Here is a 21,221-nt window from a genome sequence, read left to right on the forward strand (position 1 = left end):
AAAAATGTTTGTTAAGCGGTTTTACAAACAAAAACATAAACAAAAGCCGTCGCCGCGAGGAATCATGGGTACAGTAAAGAAATAAAATGGCGGACTTGTCAAATGAAGGTAAGTATCTCGAGTGCGGTAATTTGCTTGTGGGTGACACTCGCCGGTGTTGGTGGGCTTCTGCTTGGGAAAGGGGCCATATATAAGCTTGTATGGTTTCATGCCTTTTGCTCGTGGTTCCTAAAACAGCCCTGTGGGACCCAATAGCCGGTGGTCTGTCTGACTCTACAGCAGTGTTTAGTATATAGGGCTCTTTGCGGTTAGCTAAGCTAGCGCGGTGTGAATGGTGGTTAATGAGGAGAAACAGTGGGAGGAGCGGCGGTACAGTGGCTCTACAGTAGATTTAGCTAGCTTTAGCCATCAAACTAGCTACCAGGAGTCGCCTCCTATTCCTGTAGTTTCACCTTGCAGCTGTGAGTGACCCCGAACTTGAGTGTTAACTCTACGCATCTCTGCAGCACATTGAAGAAGCTGAAGTTGGAGTATTTCTCCGAATTTTCCGTTCCACCTTAAATGCTGCCTGGCGCCAGAATGGAGCAGCAGTGGCCGCAGCGCCGTTTAAGGTGGAACGGAAAATTGGAGGACGGAGCCAACTTCAGCCTCGCTGCGGGTCTGAACTCTGCGGTCGTGTGGAGGGTTGTTTACTATTTGGTGATTTTACAGTAGCAGAAAGAAAGAAACGTACCGCAAGGCAGCTAGCTAGTTAGCTAAAACCACGCAGACATAAAGTGGCCGAACTATTGTGTGTTTGGATAAAATAAATGGCAAATAATGTTAGCTAGGATAGCTAAAAGTTCAACAAATTAATGGTGTGTTGTACACGGTTGTCCCCAGTGTTGGCTAGGGGCTTGACCCATTGGCTATGACAAGTTCAATAACACCTTTAAAAAGCGATCTCTCTTTATCCCTTAGATCCTAGCAGGGCCTGAAGAGAGTGGTCACTGACATTGTGTCTTGGCCATTTAAGATGTGTTTGGGTTGTATTTGTTACTGTGTCTTTAAGGCTGGTTTGTGTAATGAACTCTGTTGTGAATGGGTGCCTTGTATTATAGTTAGAGCTGAGGCAATGTGATGCCTTTTTCTATGGTATTGTGATACATTCTGTGATCGTGAAACACAATCTGCTTTTCTAAGCATATCAAAGATATCGTTAGTGCTTAAAGAGCACCGGTCAACTCCACGTTTCATTACAAACAGTGTAAATAGACACTGTTTGAGCAGAGGATGTTGAATAAAAATCTCTGTACTTGGTGCGGGAAAGTATCTGAGTGGTAGTTTTATGGTGGTAGTTTTAACACTGGTGTTTACTGTGCTTACATGTATGGTGATAAATATTGTGTATTGTAAATGTCTTTCAATGTCATGTAGTATTTTATTTTACCTAAATTCCAGGCCTTATTATTATATATTAATTTGCAAAGTAGTCCAGGCTCAGTTGCTCCTTATAAGAACAGTGAATGGGTTATATTTATTCATTCACACACTGACTGGGGACTGATTGGTTGTACTCTGTAAACCAAATATTGTACTTTGCAAGAGATTTGTAGATTAGCTCTGCCCATTTGGCTCAGCGGTTGTGGGTTCGATACCAAGGCTTGGCAAGCTGCCACTGATTGGCCCTTGAGCAAGGCCCTTCACCCTCTCTGCTCCCCGGGTGCTTCAGCACAGGGCACATGTGCGCACTTTTTATGTGCGTGTTCACTGCACAGATGAGTTAAAGGCAAAGGCCACAATCTGTCTGTTTCCGACACATAGGTGAATAAGCTTTTCTTGTCTTAGTACTCTGAGGTGTTTCAGCTCGGAGGTGTTTTTCAATCAGCCAAAAAACAGGACAGCCAATCAGAACAGAATAAACAGAGGCTTGAAAATGGTTGTGTAAAAATGTATCACTGTTTTTGAAATGTAAGGTTTCACCAAAGTTTACGTGAACCTCAAGGAAAAAATAAAATAGGAGAAGAATGTAGGATATGGGCTTGTTAACTCACATACATAAAAAAAGTATATGCTGTTAATTCAGTATTAATAACTGGATAAAAACATCATCGAATGTGCCTCATCATCTTTTCACTTTGCTGACGTAAGCCAAAATACGTTTCCTCTTTGGCAATAGAAAAACAACAACAGTAAGCAAAAGTAAGCAAGGAAATGCATTTTCTTCCACATGTCAAGTCATATTTGTGACCTCTGAACTTCTAAAGCGTGAGCTTTTGAGGAGGACTTCTGGAAATGCTAACCACAGATATTTAACCACAGGTATTTATCATAATAAACACTGTATAAAATGACATTACTTTATACAGATCTGTAACAGTCAGGTTATCCCACCTCACATTATAACAGACGTTCTGTATATTTATATTATACATTTTTGTGGTTCTGACTGTTCCAAGGTATAAGTGGTCATCTCCTGCCTGCCAATAAAGATATGTCTGTCTTCTATTTTGAAGGACTGAAATATCTTGAAATGAATCCACGGCATGTAATATTAGGCATCCTCATATGAAACATGGAGAGAAAACCAGAAGATCCTGCTGTTTGTTTTTTCTATTTACTTCTCCTTCTTTAACAATGGGAGCGGATTTTAAATGGTTCACTTTTGAAGCTTTACTCGACTGCCAGAATAACAAGCATGTCATGTGCTGATCAGTGGACTGTGAGATTACAGATAGCCATTCTGCTTGTTGCACTCTCCTTGTAGTAAGATAAAAATAGACACAAGCAAATTATAGCACCTTTCATCATCATCATCATCACCGATGTATCATCCACATCATTGGTGTTGGGGCTTTATAACTCTTTATGTAACCTATTCAGATGTGAAGTCTCTTGGTATTTGACAGCAATATATAGAGATAGATGTATAACATGATTAAACTGCACAGATTTGAAGTAATTTGTAGCAAGCTGTTCAGAATGGGTTGTAGATGGCTGTATAAATTGAACTTTTTAAAAACATAACTTTGAAGGCACTTAATTTGTCAATAAATTACCAGAAATAACTACATGGTGTTACTAATACATATCATATAATAGTATGTATAATTACCATGCACAAATAAATAACAACACACTGTTTTAAACACCTAAGCACAGTATGACAACATATCCTCTTTTTGTAAAAAAGAAAGTAAATGAGTTATCTTGTGAGTTATTATTATTATTATTATTATTATTTATTCAAATATTAGTGTTTTTCTCAGCAAATAGACATGTACTGGCCAGATAGCAAGCTGTTTTTTTTTAATTGTGCTCAAAATGTCGTGGATGGTTGTAAGACGGATTAATGCAAAGTGAATGGCAAAAGTTGTTATTTAAGGTAATAGGTTATTGCTTTAGTTATGTGCCAATAAAAGAAGGGAAGTTGTTTTTTTTTCTTGACAGATTTCATGTATGTGGAGCTGTTCCACGTGTGTGTGTGTGTGTGTGTGTATATATATATATATATATATATATATATATACAGTGAGTCCAAGAAGTATTTGATCCCTTGCTGATTTTCTTCGTTGGCCCACTAATAAAGACATGATCATTCTATACTTTTAATGGTAGATGTATTCTTACATGGAGAGACAGAATATTAAAAAGAAAATCCAGAAAATAAATCTAAGGAATATATATTAATTGATTTGTATTTCATGGAGTGAAATAAGTATTTGATCCCTTAGTATTCATTAGCAGTTCTGGCTTTTACAGACCAGTTAGACACTCCCAATCAACTTGTTACCTGACCTGAAGCCACCTGTTCTCACTAATCACTTGTGTGAAAAACACCTGTCCACAGAATCAGACAGATCACACAGATTTCAAGTCTCCAACATGGGTAAAACCAAAGAGCTGTCACAGGACCTCAGAGTCAGAATTGTTGACCTTCACAAAGCTGGAATGGGCTACAAAAAGATTAGTAAGGTGTTGGATGTGAAAGTAACAACTATTGGTGCAATTATCAGAAAGTTTAAAGAGTATAACATGACAATCAACAGACCTCGGCCCGGTGCTCCAAAGAAGATTTCGCCTCGTGGGGTGGCAATGATGCTGAGAACAGTCAGAAATCGTCCTGCAACCACTCGGCAGGAGTTAGCAAATGACCTGAAGGCAGCTGGGACCACAGTTTGCAAGGAAACAATTGGCAACACTTTGCGCAACAATGGATTCACATCCTGCAGTGCCCGAAAGGTACCCCTGCTGAAGAGAGCACATGTGGAGGTGCGCCTCAAGTATGCCAATGATCATTTGAAAGATGAACCAAGTTATTGGGAGAAGGTTTTGTGGTCAGACGAGACCAAAATTGAACTTTTTGGCCTCAACTCCACCTGCCATGTGTGGAGGAAGAAAAATGCTGCCTATGACCCCAAGAACACTGTGCCCACCGTCAAGCATGGAGGTGGAAGCATAATGTTTTGGGGGTGTTTCTCTGCCAAGGGTACAGGGCTACTTCACTGCATCACTGGGAAGATGGATGGAGCCATGTACCGCACAATCCTGAGGGACAACCTCCTCCCCTCTGCCAGGGATCTGAAAATGGGCCGTGGTTGGGTCTTCCAACATGATAACGACCCTAAACATACAGCAAAGGCAACAAAGGATTGGCTCAAGAAAAATCACATTAAGGTCATGGAGTGGCCCAGCCAGTCGCCAGACCTCAATCCGATCGAAAATCTATGGAGGGAGCTGAAGGTCAGAGTTGCCAAGCGACAGCCCACCAACCTTCATGATTTAGAGAGGATCTGCAAAGAAGAGTGGGCCAAAATTCCCCCTGGTGTGTGTGCTAAACTTGTGGTTAACTACAACAAACGTCTCACCGCTGTGCTTGCAAACAAAGGCTTTGCCACTAAGTATTGAGTGTGTTTGGCAAGAGGGATCAAATACTTATTTTCCTCATTGAAATACAAATTAATTAAAATATATTCTTTAAAATTATATTCTGGATTTTTGTCTTGATATTCTGTCTCTCCATGTTAGAATATATCTACCATTAAAAGTGCAGAAGGATAGTGTCTTTATTAGTGGGCAAACAAAGAAAATCAGCAAGGGATCAAATACTTCTTGGACTCACTGTATATATATATACACACATATACACAAACCGGATTCCAAAAAAGTTGGGACACTAAACAAATTGTGAATAAAAACTGAATGCAATGATGTGGAGATGGCAAATGTCAATATTGTATTCGTAATAGAACATAGATGACAGATCAAAAGTTTAATCTGAGTAAATGTAACATTTTAAAGGAGAAATATGTTGATTCAAAATTTCATGGCGTCAACAAATACCAAAAAAGTTGGGACAAGTAGCAATAAGTGGCTGGAAAAAGGAAATTGAGCATATAACGAACAGCTGGAAGACCAATTAACACTAATTAGGTCAATTGACAACATGATTGGTTATAAAAAGAGCTTCTCAGAGTGTCAGTGTCTCTCTGAAGCCAAGATGGTAAGAGGATCACCAATTCCACCATTGTTGTGCAGAAAGATAGTGCAGCAATACCAAAATGGTGTTACCCAGCGTAAAATAGCAAAGACTTTTAAGTTATCATCATCAACCGTGCTTAACATCATCAAAAGATTCAGAGAATCTGGAACAATCGCTGTGCGTAAGGGTCAAGGCCGTAAAACTCTACTGGATGCTTGTGATCTCCGGGCCCTTAAACGTCACTGCACCTCAAACAGAAATGCCACTGTCAAGGAAATAACAGAATGGGCTCAGGAATACTTCCAGAAATCATTGTCAGTGAACACAATCCACCGTGCCATCCGCCGTTGCCAGCTGAAACTCTACAGTGCAAAGAGGAAGCCATTTCTAAGCAAGCTCCACAAGCTCAGACGTTTGCACTGGGCCAGGGGTCTTTTAAAATGGAGTGTGGCAAAATGGAAGACTGTTCTGTGGTCAGATGAGTCACGATTTGAAGTTCTTTATGGAAAACTGGGACGCCATGTCATCCGGACCAGAGAGGACAAGGATAACCCAAGTTGTTATCAATGCTCCGTTCAGAAGCCTGTATCACTGATGGTATGGGGTTGCATGAGTGCTTGTGGCATGGGCAGCTTGCATGTCTGGAAAGGCACCATTTATGCAGAGAACTACGTTCTAGAACAACATATGCTCCCATCTAAACGTCATCTCTTTCAGGGAAGACCCTGCATTTTTCAACAAGATAATGCCAGACCACATTCTGCAGCAATCACAACATCATGGCTACATAGGAGAAGGATCCGGGTACTGAAATGGCCAGCCTGCAGTCCAGATCTTTCACCTATAGAGAACATTTGGCGCATCATAAAGAGGAAGGTGCAACAAAGAAGGCCCAAGACGATTGAACAGTTAGAGGCCTGTATTAGACATGAATGGGAGAGCATTCCTATTTCTAAACTTAAAAAACTGGTCTCCTCTGTACCCAGACGTCTGTTGAGTGTTGTAAGAAGAAGGGGGGATGCCACACAGTGGTAAAACTGGCCTTGTCCCAACTTCTTTGGGATTTGTTGACACTGTGAAATTTTGAATCAACATATTTCTCCTTTAAAATGTTACATTTACTCAGATTAAACTTTTGATCTGTCATCTATGTTCTATTACGAATTAAATATTGACATTTGCCATCTCCACATCATTGCATTCAGTTTTTATTGTTTAGTGTCCCAACTTTTTTGGAATCCGGTTTGTATATATATATATAGCCTCTTTCCACAGGGCCCCTATTGGCCTTTCAACCTGTGAAATGGAAGTTGTTTTAAATTAATATTAACCATTAATCCACTTAACCCTGGAATTGAATTAGCTAGGACACATTTGGCACTTTGCGTGTGATATACTGTGATTCTATGTTGAGCTGCTAGTAAAAAAAAAACAGCACAACACAACAAAAACTTGCTGATTTGCTTGCTTATCTAGTTTGCATTTCATAGCAGCTGTAAAAAAAAGTATCAATATGTGATTTAGTTCCTTTTTTTCATTTGCAGATAAACCTGCTATAGCTGCTCCAGCATTTGTGTTTCAGAAAGATAGAGCACAAAAGGTAAGTTATCATAAGCTCATTAGTATGAGTATGTGTAAACACTGGTTTTGTGATTTGGACTGTGAAAAAGAACTTGTATAATGCTGGGCTGTAATGTTCACTCTCTCACTTCGTCCTCAGAGGTCAGCAGATGGGTCTGGTGCAGAGGATGGAGAAGGTGAGGTTCAGTGGTGCTGGTTTAAAATGGGAATTGTTCTGAAAAACATAATAAAATATATATGATCTTTCAGTCATCTAGTTGACACAAATACAGTATTGACTTCTTGTTGATTTACAGTGGTGCTAATAGTATCAGTTGCCAATGGTGGACATCTGCCTGCTCACATGCAGCCAACACTCAGTGTGTAACTACTCTGTGATGCTGCCTGAGCAGTAGGTTGTAATTATGTAGCAGTCAGCTTTATTATACATGAAGGAGATAAATGAGGGGGGTTGTCAGTGTGTCATTATTAACGAGTTTAATGCCCAACTCCCATATTTTCCAGATTCTGATCAAGACGATAGCAGCTACTGTCCTCCTGCTAAGAGAGAAACATTATCATTCACACACTTCCCACCCTCCAACTCTGGTAATAGAGCAGTTTCATTTCTGTTTTTGCAGTTATGTTCATTTTGTAACCTTGTCAGATCATGTGATTAATTCTTTTTTTATTCATATTTGCTCTTTTCACTTTTTCAGTGTCTAAGAATAATGTTTTCATGCCATCCAATTTCTGCCAGTCCCCAACTGAAAATTCAGATTCAGAGCCTGGTAAGACTATTAAAGTATTTTACACTATATATTACGTTCATGAAGTTCTAGATATGTAACATTTTGTTGTGCAGTTTTGTATGCCTTTAGACCAAAGCCCAAATACAGAACACGTTTTTTTCCCCACAGGTTTTCATTCAATCTGACACTTTTTTCACAATTGCATTAAAACAATAGCCTAAAGAACAATGGATTTGCTTTTCAGCAGAAAAAACAAAATAAAACAGCAATAACAAAACTAGGTGATAAATTAAACTCAAGGTTTTGTAACTTTTTGCAGATGTACCACCTCTTGACAATTCAGCAGCTGCATTTACAGAGAGTGCCTCAGTCCAAACTGATTTGATTGCGTAATCAAAAACGTCAATCGCTATAGTCTTTTCACTTATTCGGCTGAACACTGCAAGTGCTTTTTTGCCATTTTCGGCCGAATAATTTTGCTTGCCAAATATTCAGTGCATCTCTAAATGGTATACTTCTTAATGGTTTTTATATACAGCTGTTTTTATACACTGCTGCCATTCAAAATCAGAGCTGACATATCTCAGCCAGGTACAGGTACAGGAATACCTGCCTTTAGCTGCTTTTTCACAACAAGGTCAACTTTGACAGCAGAGACAGTTTAAATGATTGTATCTTGCCGACTAGTATATACATAACAAGCACTCTGAATGACCATAGGTTATGTGGCGCAGCCATCTTGTGCACATGGATGCGTAATTAAAACAAAGTATGAACTGTCCCTTTTCTCTCCAAACTGCCTGTATGTGTTTAGTTTATTTAACTAGAATATGTGTGTTCTTTTGGACAGAGGAGAAAGTTGTGGGTTTTCGTCTGAGGCCACCAACCTTAATACATGGGCAGGCACCTAGTGCTGGTAGGTGATATTGCTAATGCTATACATTCTGGTCCACATATTTCTTTTTACAAATTGGTCGCAATCCATTTTGCTAATTTTGTCTCCGTACAACATCTCAGTAGATTTCAAATGATGCGGTTAAGATGCTCTTAAATTCAATGAGTTTAACATGAAGGATTTACAGTAATTTTAACTCAGTCCTTTCATTTTCACAAGCTTAAAAGTATTTGGACAGTTAACTGACTAGCCGCTTCATTGCCTTTCCCTCATTATTTTATGACAATATAGAAAGATTAAATTAGGTATAGAGAATGAAAGAAAGTGACTGCTTTTATTTCCTACACAAATTAGTGCAGAAACAACATCCATAGCAAGTTTCTCAAGCTCCACTTTGGGACATGAAAGGCGTCTGTGTTTGTTTATTTTGGCACAGATTGTGTTTCTGAGCATCATCTGTCATCTCTCATACAGTGATTCACTTTGTCCACGTAACAGGTCACAACAAGTTGTGTAGTGTAAGACATACAGAAATTCTCGGATTCTGAAAGTTGTATAGTGTCCACAGTTCCTAAAGGTGGTTCCTAACATTACAGCTGGACGGAATATATCATTAATAAATCAGGTCTTCACAGGAAATTAAAATGCAGAATACCACAGCAGGATTACAAACTGTAAACAGTAAACAAACCTCTGTCCTGTATGGTGTTTATTTCAGGAGTTCCAAGTCAGAAACCTAAGGAGCAGCAGCGCAGTGTGCTTCGTCCAGCTGTGCTCCAGGCACCTCCCTCCAAGTCTTTCAGTTCATGCAGTAAGTGTACCTAAAATGAACCTCACCACTAAACTTAGTGATTTATGAAAGGTAGTAGAAGTAGATACACCAAACTATACAAAATAAGTTGAAATAACAATATCCACTGTTTAGAACATACCTGTCTATGGCAAACTCTAGATTCTAACAGCAGTACGAATGGAGTGAACAAGCCATTGGAGGCACAGCTAGGACCTGAGGGGACCTCTGAAAACTCTGATGGAAGCATGCATGAGACTGACAAGTTACAGGTATGCACACTGTGACATGAAGGCAGTATTAGCTTCAAGACAACTTGTAACTTGTAACAAGACAACTTGTGGTCTGTGCAGTGATATAAGAACAATGCTAACTCTTGTATGTTCTTCAAAGATGTCAAAAGGCGGAGATGAACAACAAAAAAATGGGGACAAAAGTAAGAACAAGGTCCTTCCCCTGGAGACGTCATTTGTATTTGGACAAAATATCAAAGACAGAATTAAGGTTTACAGATTTTTTTTTGTGTGTAAAACTTTAAACTGAAATTGAATTTGGGCACTAAATGTTTAAATGCTGAATTTGGACACACTAATCACACTGAGTCATTAATAAACAACCCTCTTCATTTCTGTCTGCAGGTGGATGAGGTGTCAGATAAAGAAAGTGATTCCAGACCAGATGTCTCTCAGTCAGAAGAGACAAATTATTTCTTACAGTACATGAACAACACAAGGTAATATGTCTCAATAAGTTTCCTTCTTTCAAAAGCTTTTTTTCTTACACCATGTGTCCTCAAGCAGAAAGTTTTTACAGTTCCTAACATGGATGGTTTTCTTTTTCAGCTCCCAGAAAGCTGATGACTGCAGTGATGCTGGGGAAAAGTTTGTTTTTGGACAGAACATGTCAGATCGTGTTTTGGTTAGATGACAAATTATTTTTCATCTCTATAGTCTCTATAGTTCACCTTAGCAGAGAGTCTTGCTGAGGCATGGTGCTGAGCCGTCTTTTGTTGCTTCCAGAGCCCAATGAAATGCAGCAAAGCAACAGCAGAGGGCAGGGTGGAGTCGAAACCCGACAGTCCGGCCAGCGAACCCTGCTCGTCACAAGATGTCAATTCTGAAAAAGGTATGCTGTAGAAAAATGTAAGCGTAATCGGAGACGGGATAAGTGCTCTCATTATCCTAAATGTTCACAAAAGGGAAATCCATCCACTGCAATTTTGACTGTTGAATTTCTTTCCCAATCAGGTGCCAGTTTCACTTTCAAAAGCTTTTTCACCTCCCCAGCAAACTCAAACATAAGTTAACCATACAGCTTAATGCATTCATACCTTGACAATTTTAGCTGTCTTGGAAAACCAGAATACCAAGACATCCAATCCATTCATTTATGATGAACTTTAGCTTGACTGAGTGGATTATGAGGTGTTTCAAAAGGTGGTTCTGTTAAAACCGAAGCTAAAATGAAGTGCTAAGGACTGGTACGTGTGTGTGTGTGTGTGTGTGTGTGTGTGTGTGTGTGTGTGTGTGTGTGTGTGTGTGTGTGTGCGTGTGTCTGTATGTTGTAGATGCTAACACAGCAGACTCTCTGGAGGAGTCAGCAGCTGCATACACAAAAGCTACTGCCAAGAAGTGCTTACTGGAGAAAGTGGAGGTGAGGACTGGAGAAGAGTCAGAAAGCAATGTTTTACAGGTAAGAACAAGTCCTTTATTCCAGGTATTAAAGGTTATATCATGTCAAAGTGCTGGGGCTTGACCCTACCCGTGACAGATCTTGGAATCACTACAAGAAACTTGAATGAATAATTGCCAAAATGCTCTGAGTTTCTGCTGAGTTTTAGTCTGAACCAGATGGGTTCTTGAGAACTAGACCTAGAGAACTAGAGTTCACAATTAGTGAGTTTGACCGAAATACATTTACATTTTATTGTTTGTTTTTGTGTTTGTTGTGAAAAAAGCACCATGTAAAACATGTTGGAATTTGCAGCTATTTGTAAAAACATATGTTCTTGTACTTCCCATGAGGTCCACATATAGCAGTTGGATTCTCTTAGAAGTAGACAGACTGCTTTTGTTACCGTGTCTTTAAGTCTGGCATGTGCAAATGACATTTGTGTTGTGTTGAAACACTGCTTATAACTTCAGGATGAATGGGTGGAGCTAAATTGTTGTTGGCTGATTGGATGCATATACACTTACATACGCACTACATAGGTTTGTGTACAGCAGTTCTAAAAAAAATACATCCAGCTACTTTAAGTACACCTATTGCTAACACAGATGCGCAAATGCACACATACAGTTTGTCTACTCCTTGTAGAGAGGTATTGCCAATAGAATAAGACTTTCTAGAACAGACAGACATAAATCTATTGGTATAAAGCCCCCCAACAATGAGCTGTAAAGCAGTCGAACTGTGTTCTCTGAAATGATGTTGCTCCATTAAATACTTTTGAGATTAGTTGGGGAGTTGGGCATGTAAAAGCAGGAATACCCTTCTTTAAAGTCTTCATTTCCGAAGAAAAATGAATGTGCAGGTGTCCCAATACTTTTCTCCATATAGTGTATGATAATGAATTGGTTTTCAGAGCTATCACAGAACCATGAAAACAAGATGGGTAGCTTAGTTTCCATATATAAACTGGAGAGATAATAATACATGGTACTACACCAAACTGTTTTATTTATAAATCTCCACCCAGTTTACCTTAAAGTGCCTTTAATGCCTTCAAGTTTTCATTGAAGTGCAACCATAAGTACCTCTCTGTGGACGAGCAAACCCTTTACTTCAGGGTTTTTTTTACATCAATTAATCTCTTTGCAGAATCACACCTGAAGCAGAGGAATGTTTCTATTAACAGTCTACCTGTGGTTTTGTCCTCCAGATCCAGTGCAAGCTGTTTGTTTTTGAGAAGAGCTCACAGTCGTGGGTTGAGAGGGGTTGTGGACTTTTGAGACTTAATGACATGTCGTCAACTGACGTCCACAATGGAACGCTGCAGTCGAGACTGGGTAACACACGTGACCTGCTGACCTATAAGGACCTATTTTTGTTGGACAGTTTTGTCTTGGATATTTGGATATCAGTACTTTTAACACCAACTGCATGTTTCCTTACAGATAGAGCCTAATTGGTCCTGGTTAATTGGATTTAGTGCAGCACAGTGTATGAAATGTTACATAAAAAAGATTTATTCTTAGTTTTGGATAATTATTTTCAAATCTGGCTCCATTGGTTCTCTTTTGTCCATTCCAACTGATCAAATGTCAGGAACAAATTATATAGTAATAATATTTTTCCTAAATAAAAGCTAGTTTGTGTGTTACATATAAATATACATATAAATCTGATTCTTGCTCGCCTCAGTGTTTTGCGTTTTTGAAATTGCATCATCCGAACGCCTACTGAAGCTCATTTTTACCCTCATACTTTTAGTACATTCAGCTCGTTTGTGAGTCATAATTGTATATGTCTTTTGTGTTTTTCAGTGATGCGAACTCAAGGAAGCCTGCGTCTGATTTTGAACACAAAGCTGTGGGCCCAGATGCAGGTGGACAAAGCCAGCGAGAAGAGCATTCGCATTACTGCCGTTGACACAGAGGACCAGGGAATTAAAGTCTTCCTTATATCAGTAAGAGACTTAAGCCTAATTAGTAAGCCTAATTAAACAAATATAACAAATATAAGTCAAGTTGTTCCTGGATGACATTTTTTTGTTGCCCAGATGGCCTAATTTGCTAAACTGTAAAAAAAAAAAAAAAAAGCATAAATCACCAAATAAATAATAGCCAGCTGAAAGAATCCTAGTCGATCAAGGGCACTATGATCTTGCAGACGTCATGCGTACAGGACAGCACCTGAAAAAGTGGCTAAGGGAGGTCAGCTGTGTACTGCTTAAGCCTCTGGTTTGCGTGTGCTTCTTTTTCAGGCAAGCTCTAAAGACTCAGGGCAGCTGTTCGCAGCTCTGCATCACCGCATCCTGGCCTTGCGGAGTCATGCCGAGCAAGAGCCGGAGCCTCAGCCGACACTCCCCGAGGGCGAGGCAAGTCGGTCCAGCGACGAGGACGACTCTCGCGCTCCCCCTATAACTGCTGCTTCTGCTCCTGCTTCAGGTAGTGCCTGTAACGGAATACTAGCGATTTTCAAGCTGCTCATGGGAATACTATTTAGTAGAATAAAGTCTGCCCACTAGATTCTGAAGTAATTAGTCCAAAAACTGCCAACTGCTGACACTGTCGTTTGTCATAAAATTTCACTTTCACCACAGTGTGGAAGAAATGCTACCCATGCATGTAATTGCACTGTGCCTATAGACTAGTAATCTTCAAAGTGCATTTTAACCGAGACAGTCTGGCCTTTTGAGCATGTCATACAGCTTATTACTGCATAGCCTGTCGGCAAAAAGTACTTTAAAGGTATCATTTGGCATTAACTGTTTTCAACCCATATCAGCCACTCTGCTTGTACCTGTTGAATTTATTTAGAGGATTTTGTGTTTTGCATGGTATTGCTGACATTTTTGAAAGAAACATCAAGTATTTTAGCTCTATTCCCAAGGTTTAGTAAACTAGAGATGTCAGGCTGATATCAGAGCAAAATGCTTGATTGGATATCAGAAAGAAAACAGAAAGAATCTGATTAAATTCTGATCGAAACAAATCTAGCTTACAGTAGCACATTGTATTACCTGTGTGTTCCATCCTGTTTCATCCTGTGGTGTTGCCATCCTATGAAATCCTTCAATTTAAAATCTCACCTTTGCAACTTCTTAAGGAAAAATGGCAAATTATAATCGCCTGATACTCAAGATTTTAAAATCTGAAAAGTGATATTGTACTCTCTACAATAAACATATACAATGTGTATTTTAATGTTATAGACTTAATGTTTGCCAAACATGTGTTTTTAGATGGTTTATTTATTCAGATAAAATAACGAATGCACTTGAACAAATGCATTAAATATATTTCATATTATATGTTGAAATATAATTCTGAACAATCAACTTAACTGTTGATTCATGCTTCACAGCTTTCCTATTCTAAACACACAAACAGTTACTTAAATTTTACAATATAAGTTACAATATCATTTTTGTATACATTTGTCTTCTAAATCTGGCATTCCAAATTTCTGAAAAGTTTTCTTTTTACTTTTTACCACAGTGTAATCTCATTATTAAAAATATGCACATTTTTATTGTTTTCTGCATCTATTGAGTGATGGTTTTCCTGTTTTTCATATCAAGTCACTGTATCGCAATATTTTCCAATGATTTTTACAGAACTTTGGTGAAACGTCTTGTTCTTTCAGTTTACTAGTGATTAATTAGGATAAATATTTAAAATATATTCTGGGCTAAGTCATTAGTTTAAAAAAAATATTCTAGTAGATCCAAAATATATAGATAAGTGGTCAAATCTGCACTGTCATAATCTGTATCATGGAACTGCATCAGCCAGTAGAACAAACAGGACATTTTTTATACAAAGATATTCTGTAGTTTGATGAGTGAAAGTTTACTGGTCCACACTGAGAAAACAGTACTTACTAGATTGCACAATATCTCTTGTTATATGGGGAAGGATGGTTTTCCCTCAGCCAGCTCAGAAGCAAAGACAATAACTGATAACTTGTCTGACAGGGCGAATTGCAGTTTCACCATATTCTAATCTCATGCTGATACATTAACATTTTACTTGCAGGAATCCCAGAGGGAGCTGAGACCCGGTCCTCAGAGAGCACGTAGCAGCAACTTCTTTCAGCACTGCACACAGCCATGCAGCCAGCACTGTTGGAAACATCCCAGACCTCCATTGCTGTGGCCTGAAGGCTATTTCCAGTGAGATTATTATGCAGGTGTTTCTCACTAAACTCATATTCACAGTCAAGGGGTGGATAGCACTTTTCTTTTCGGAGTAAACTTAAATAAAAAAAAAACTGTACTGTACTTCTCAAACTCATCACATTGATGTGTAAGAGGGTGTCTGGGCTTTCGAGCGGATTTTGTTTTCCTTTTCTCCCCCACATAAGAATACTTAATTTGGAATGTGAGAGTAAAGGTGCTTCAAATAGTTTTGGACTAGTGAGCTTACTGTATAAAAGGACTTACATTTTGAGTGAAATACAGTGTCCCCTATGTTACCAGACAAAGCAAAAAGTGTACAGTCATTACAGTTCAAGTGGGTTTTGATTACTCCATTGAGAACCATTAGAATATCCTGTTTACTTTTACATGTAAAATACACTGAAATCTCATTTTCACAGGAGTTTGAAAACATCTGTAGTTTAGACCTAACCAGCTTATTACGTTCAGTTCATTTATGCATTTTGTTTCTGTTTGAAACGAAAAGAAACCAAATTTTAAACTGTTATCCCAGACTGTTCAAAGTGGGACCTTTTGTTTAGCTGTTACTCGCATTTGTTATGCTGTGTTGTGGAAGAGCAAATTAGACTACAGATAAAACTAGTAACTATACGCACATTTTTATTGTTCTATTGTACACATTTTCTGCGTCTACTGAGTGATAATTTTCCTCTTTTTCATATCAAGTCACTATATCACAATTTCCAGTGATTTTTACAGAACATTTTGTAGAAACGTCTTGTTCTTTCAGTTTACTAGTGATTAATGATAAAATTAAAAATTATATTCTGGGATAATAAATAGATGTGGCAAAATAGAAATCAGATAAATATGTTCGTACATACAACTGATTTCCGGCCTTACAATTATTGTAGCGGCACAATGAAATCAGAATGGTACTGGTATTGGAAGATACCAGATTTGCTAAAAAAAATAAATGATCCGCACCGTACGGGTGTTTAGATTTGACTGATATTTTGAACCGGTATTTGATGATTTATGTTTATTATACTCCAGATGAGCACAATCAGAATTCTTAAGCTTCTGTGCTTATATCTTAATTTCACTCATTTTACTGCATAGATACCACATAGTAATCCTATAATAATACATGTTATCTTTCTCTGTAATGCTAATCCACATAGATGTAGCTCCAATTTCTACAAGAATGTGTACATATCACCCTTGGTAAATCAGCTTGTATTCCTAACAAAAATACATAGTTGCTTTTTAAGAGGGACTGACTCGTCTTAAAGTCATTAATTCTTCCCTTTCTTTTGCCTCGCCTACTACATAAAAATCTGATCCTGCTCATGCTTGCTTTAATTTGTTTTTATCGATGCCCAAAGGACATGTAACCACAGGAAATATACAGTACTGTGTATTGTGTGAAGTTTTAGACATCTGTGGAAAAAAAAAATTATTATATTAAAAAGCTCCTTATCTTTGTAGAAAGTAAAAAAGAATAGTATAACATATACGAATGAAATGAATACAAAAAGTAGCGGTTTTACATCACTGTTTATTAAAAACATTGTTAAAGCTCTCCTCATGGGAGTCTAGTATTATTTATTATTTATCTTCAACATCTGGTTTGGTTAATTAGTGCTTGATGATGTTAAATCAGCTGAACTGGGGATGGAATTAAACAAATCCATGCTCTGGTCTTTAAACTAGCTCACAAGACTAAAACTACTTTATTCAAAATAATAAGTTCTTCTCACTTTCTACTGTATTTATGTGATTTGGTGTTTTTGGAACTGTACATTCAAATCATAAAAGTCTTAATGCAGAGATCTTTCTAGGTGTCTAAAACTGCACAGTACTGTTTGTTATAATGCATCCATCCCAAAACACTTTAGCAGCAAATAGCATTGAAAACACAATCTCGGACTAAACAACACTGCCATTTGTTTAAAAAGCTCTAGATTTTGTGAGTAATGATGTGGGATATGTAATGTTCTCACCAGTACTTTGGTGTTTGTGAAAAGGATCTTTAATAAGAAATAGTTATGAGTCTTATTTAATATCCTACGGTGAAGATTAGCTCCCCCTGTTTTTAACCAATGTTTATTCAAACCTAGAAAATAAGACATGAAAATTATTGTATTGTTGTTGTGCACTACCGCTCCTGTACTGCCAAAAATCTTTGTGAAAATATGTATTTTAACTAAGAAAAACTAGTAAAACACCCACAAAAAGTGTGTAAAAGAATCTACATTGATGATCGGAGCAAGTAGCCTTGAAGTTGAAAGATAAGAAACCATATTTCAGATCTTTCCTGCATTCTGTAGCAGTATGTGATCTTGTGTGCGTAGTGTTTTTTTTATTTTTAATAAACTCATAATGCCTCTCGCAGGGCACAGATATGAATGTATAGCTTTCCTGTATTTAAAGGGCCAAGGTTCTTCAGCACTTTCCCATCTGTATAAGTTATTTTCCCATCAATATGAACGAGTGTAAAAGGAGCGGGGGTGGCTAGACGTTCATGTATGAATGTTTGGTCAATGAGATTTGAGCGGTTTATCAGACTGGAATTGTTTACAACAGATTATCTGTATCTTTTGGTGGAATACATTTAGGTTAGTATTTGCAAAGCCTAAGCTGCTAAAGTACAATGCCACTGGCATCTGTTGAACATCTTCTTTTACTTTTACTCTTTTACTGGATTTTTTTTTTATCATGGCTTTGAAATGTTATCATTGTGCTTGATAATGGGCAGGGCAGATATGGTTTCTAGGAAACGTGGAGGCATTGTAATATAGGAGTCTAAAATATGCAAAAAATTTGTATTTTTTTTATAGCAATTTTTTAAATAATCAAAATATATTGGGATTATAGACGAAGCAATAGTCACATTTCGTAACATAGTTACGACAATTTAAGACATCTGGCATTTTGACACTTTTTTATGATCTTATTTCAAAACTGCCACCGCAGCAAGACCAATTTACAGGAAATTAATGCTGTGATTTTGCTTTCTGGAGTGTACTTAATTTGACTGATTTTCAGAAAATTCATTTCTTACGTTGCATAATGTGAATTTCTCAGATTAGCAGTTTAGCAGTTTGCTGAATGACAAGGTTTTTGCCAGCAGTCTGAGGGCAGACGTTTGAAGGCAGAGTGTTAATGTCAGCTCACTAATGCAAAAGTTAATAACCAGGCATTTGGACTTGATACGTTTGTCAAATGCCACTGTGTCTCAGGCAATATGCTAATTTAGAGAAACTGTCCTTTTCGATGTATTTATTAATATCAGAAGTTGTTTTGGTTTTATTTGATAGACTACATGTTTTATCAATTAGATGTTTTTCTCTGAGCTGTTGGGCTTTTGTGTTTGATGTTCATCAGTGGTTGTCTTTGTGATCTACTCAAAATTCCCAGATCAGTTACAGTGAGTTACAGTGATGCTAACACTGATTCAAGGATGGTAACCTTTGGTTTTGTAGTCAACAATGTAGTCTGATCAAGGTTTTATTTAAGAAGAAAATCTTATTACCTCACTTTCACCAGTTTAAAAAACAAAAATTGACAGTTCACAATGACTATGGCGAGTATTTATGGCCTCCTTATTTTTGTGTATCTGTCCATGTAGAACATCTTGTCCTATTATTGTTTGCTTTTAGCTTTAGTGGAAAAGGGAAAAGGGATGGGGCTAAATTGTCATTAGAAATGTTGGCTATTTGAAAAATATATTAAAAAATATATCAGATTGTGAATTGGTCTGTCCTTCCTTACAATAATTTAAACCCTTGTGTTGATATATAAAATATACATACATAATAGAAGATCACTGACTTATAATAAAGCCCAAATGAGGCCTTACTGGTGGTGAAAAAAACACTGCAGGCGTTTGTTTATTATTACATACTAATTCCACTTTGACAAATCACAGACATTTACCAGCAGTGAACAATAAGCCTTTATACGAAGCGCGGAGCAATTGTAAAAGTTCGAACACTTGGCAAAGTGGCCACTTAGAAATGTGCTCGTAATTTTTTTCTTTCAGTTCAGTCTCCCAAAGCTTTATTTCATGTGGTTTTAAGGGCAGTTGTGTCACGTTTCTGTTCTCATGCAAAACTAAAAGTCAGACTAAAGCCGTGTGATTTATCGTAAGTAAAAAATGATGTGTTTAAAACGTAAGTGATGGTTTGATGGAAATGAAAACCCAAAGTGAACTCTGAAACCAAAATATAAGATTACTACTCCTGCTTACTTAAGACTACTTAATAACTTTCTGTAATTAAAGATTAAGATAGTCCTAACAAGATCTAATGCATTTTATTTATGAGGCCAGTCTTTGAAGAGCTTCCACATGGTTTTTCTCCAAGTACTTTGGTTTCCTCCCACCTCCCGGGTGTCTTTGTGTGTGTTTGGTACCCTGTGATGGACTGACACTATGTTCAGAGGGCATTCCTGCCTTGTGCTCCGGATCTACAGTGGCATTGGTTAGTAAGAAGCAGATAGGAAAATTAATGTATTTATACTTATTTATAGCTGAATGCAAGTATAAATAGTATTAAAACAGAGGTTATTCTGCTATAGTTGGAGTAACTGTCTCTTCTGTCCAGGGAAAGCTTTCTACTAGATTGTGAAGGAGCACTGCTGTGAGGATGTGCTTGCATTCAATGACAACAGCGCTAGTGAGGTCAGGATGTTAAATGATCACCACCCTACCTAAAAGTATTGGATGGAGCACCAACCATCATTCCAGGGAACACAGTTTCACTGTTCCACACCTCGATGCTGGGCAACGTGCCAGTAGGTTCATGATTATCTACTACAGAGTCCTGTTCTATTGGAAGTTCTTCTCTACAGGGACTAGACAAGCTGTGTATGTCACATCTGTGTCAGCAGTAAGTGCAACTTAAAGTAGCTGAATGCATTCATTAAAAGGGGTGTCCACAAATATTCAGTGTGAACATGCGTGCTGGTCATCAGCTGAGTCTTTGCGGTTCGTTTGACTGCAGACTTTCACAGAAGATGAAAAGCAATGGTGAGCTGTTTGTCTTTGTCAGCTTGGTGTGCCTGGGCACTTTAAATACACCTGTCTTTGTTTAGATACACCCTGATGAAGGCAGTGTCCACTACGTGTGGGTGATATTCTCATTTCTACCCCAAACATTTTAACACTTTAAAATGGATATGCCCTGAAAATGTGGGAAACTTCAATTTCATAAGTGTTAAATAAATATCATGCATATCCTGGCTACCATTGCTACAGAATGCCATATACATATAAGAGCCAGAAGTACGTTGCCAGTGCAGCACAAAATTAACCTTAATACTACTTCAGTATGTGCTCACAGTGTGCCTGGAAGGAATGTTTGATTTACTAAGGCTGACGCTTATCATGTAAACTGCTCATGGGTTTTAGTGTTTAAGGGCAGCTGAGCCAATATTTTACGTAACGCGAGAGTAAAATGTGTCTGGTTTGTTTCTGTAATGAATGCACAGATGGCGTAGTACATTGGGCCCACAATATCTAAAAGACACCATTTACAACTCACCCATTTCACCTCCCTGTTATACCTTGTAAGAACCTAAAATCTGACTATATAACAACGAGAGATCCCCACAAACACCTCTGTGTTCTTGATATTGTGTTAAACTGCACAACCAAATGAACTGTTTTCATGTTTGTTTTTACAAGGACGACTATGGCAGCCTGAGATGCAGACAGTTCGACTGAATTCTCAGATCTATGGACCCTCATGAGTGTTGAAAAGCACTTTCATGCGTGTGGCACAGGCAGCGGTGTTATTTCAGCACATCCAAGATCAACATGGAATTTCCAGTGAAAGACATTATGATTGTGCTTGGGTTGCAGATGGATTCTGACAATTCCAAGCAGTTCTTGGAGGTTTGAAAAAGTTAATGTGACAGCACCGTTCAGG

At 38.1% G+C, this 21,221-nt stretch overlaps 1 protein-coding gene across 1 annotated transcript; it reads left to right on the forward strand.

Moving 5' to 3' along the window:
• The first annotated feature begins 80 nt into the window (after nucleotides 1–80).
• Nucleotides 81–19,043, forward strand: ranbp3a (RAN binding protein 3a). Its single transcript, XM_072660652.1, has 17 exons — nucleotides 81–108; nucleotides 7,006–7,061; nucleotides 7,182–7,218; nucleotides 7,547–7,630; nucleotides 7,741–7,812; nucleotides 8,624–8,689; nucleotides 9,387–9,479; nucleotides 9,621–9,730; nucleotides 9,852–9,962; nucleotides 10,097–10,191; nucleotides 10,301–10,376; nucleotides 10,478–10,583; nucleotides 11,026–11,150; nucleotides 12,343–12,469; nucleotides 12,947–13,089; nucleotides 13,387–13,570; nucleotides 15,164–19,043. The coding sequence occupies exons 1-17, from the start codon at nucleotides 87–89 to the stop codon at nucleotides 15,205–15,207; spliced, it is 1,551 nt and encodes a 516-aa protein (XP_072516753.1). The 5' UTR covers nucleotides 81–86; the 3' UTR covers nucleotides 15,208–19,043.
• The last annotated feature ends 2,178 nt before the right edge of the window (nucleotides 19,044–21,221 follow it).

This window comes from Salminus brasiliensis, chromosome 17 (assembly GCF_030463535.1).
Source record: "Salminus brasiliensis chromosome 17, fSalBra1.hap2, whole genome shotgun sequence".
Taxonomy (NCBI): Eukaryota; Metazoa; Chordata; class Actinopteri; order Characiformes; family Bryconidae; genus Salminus; species Salminus brasiliensis.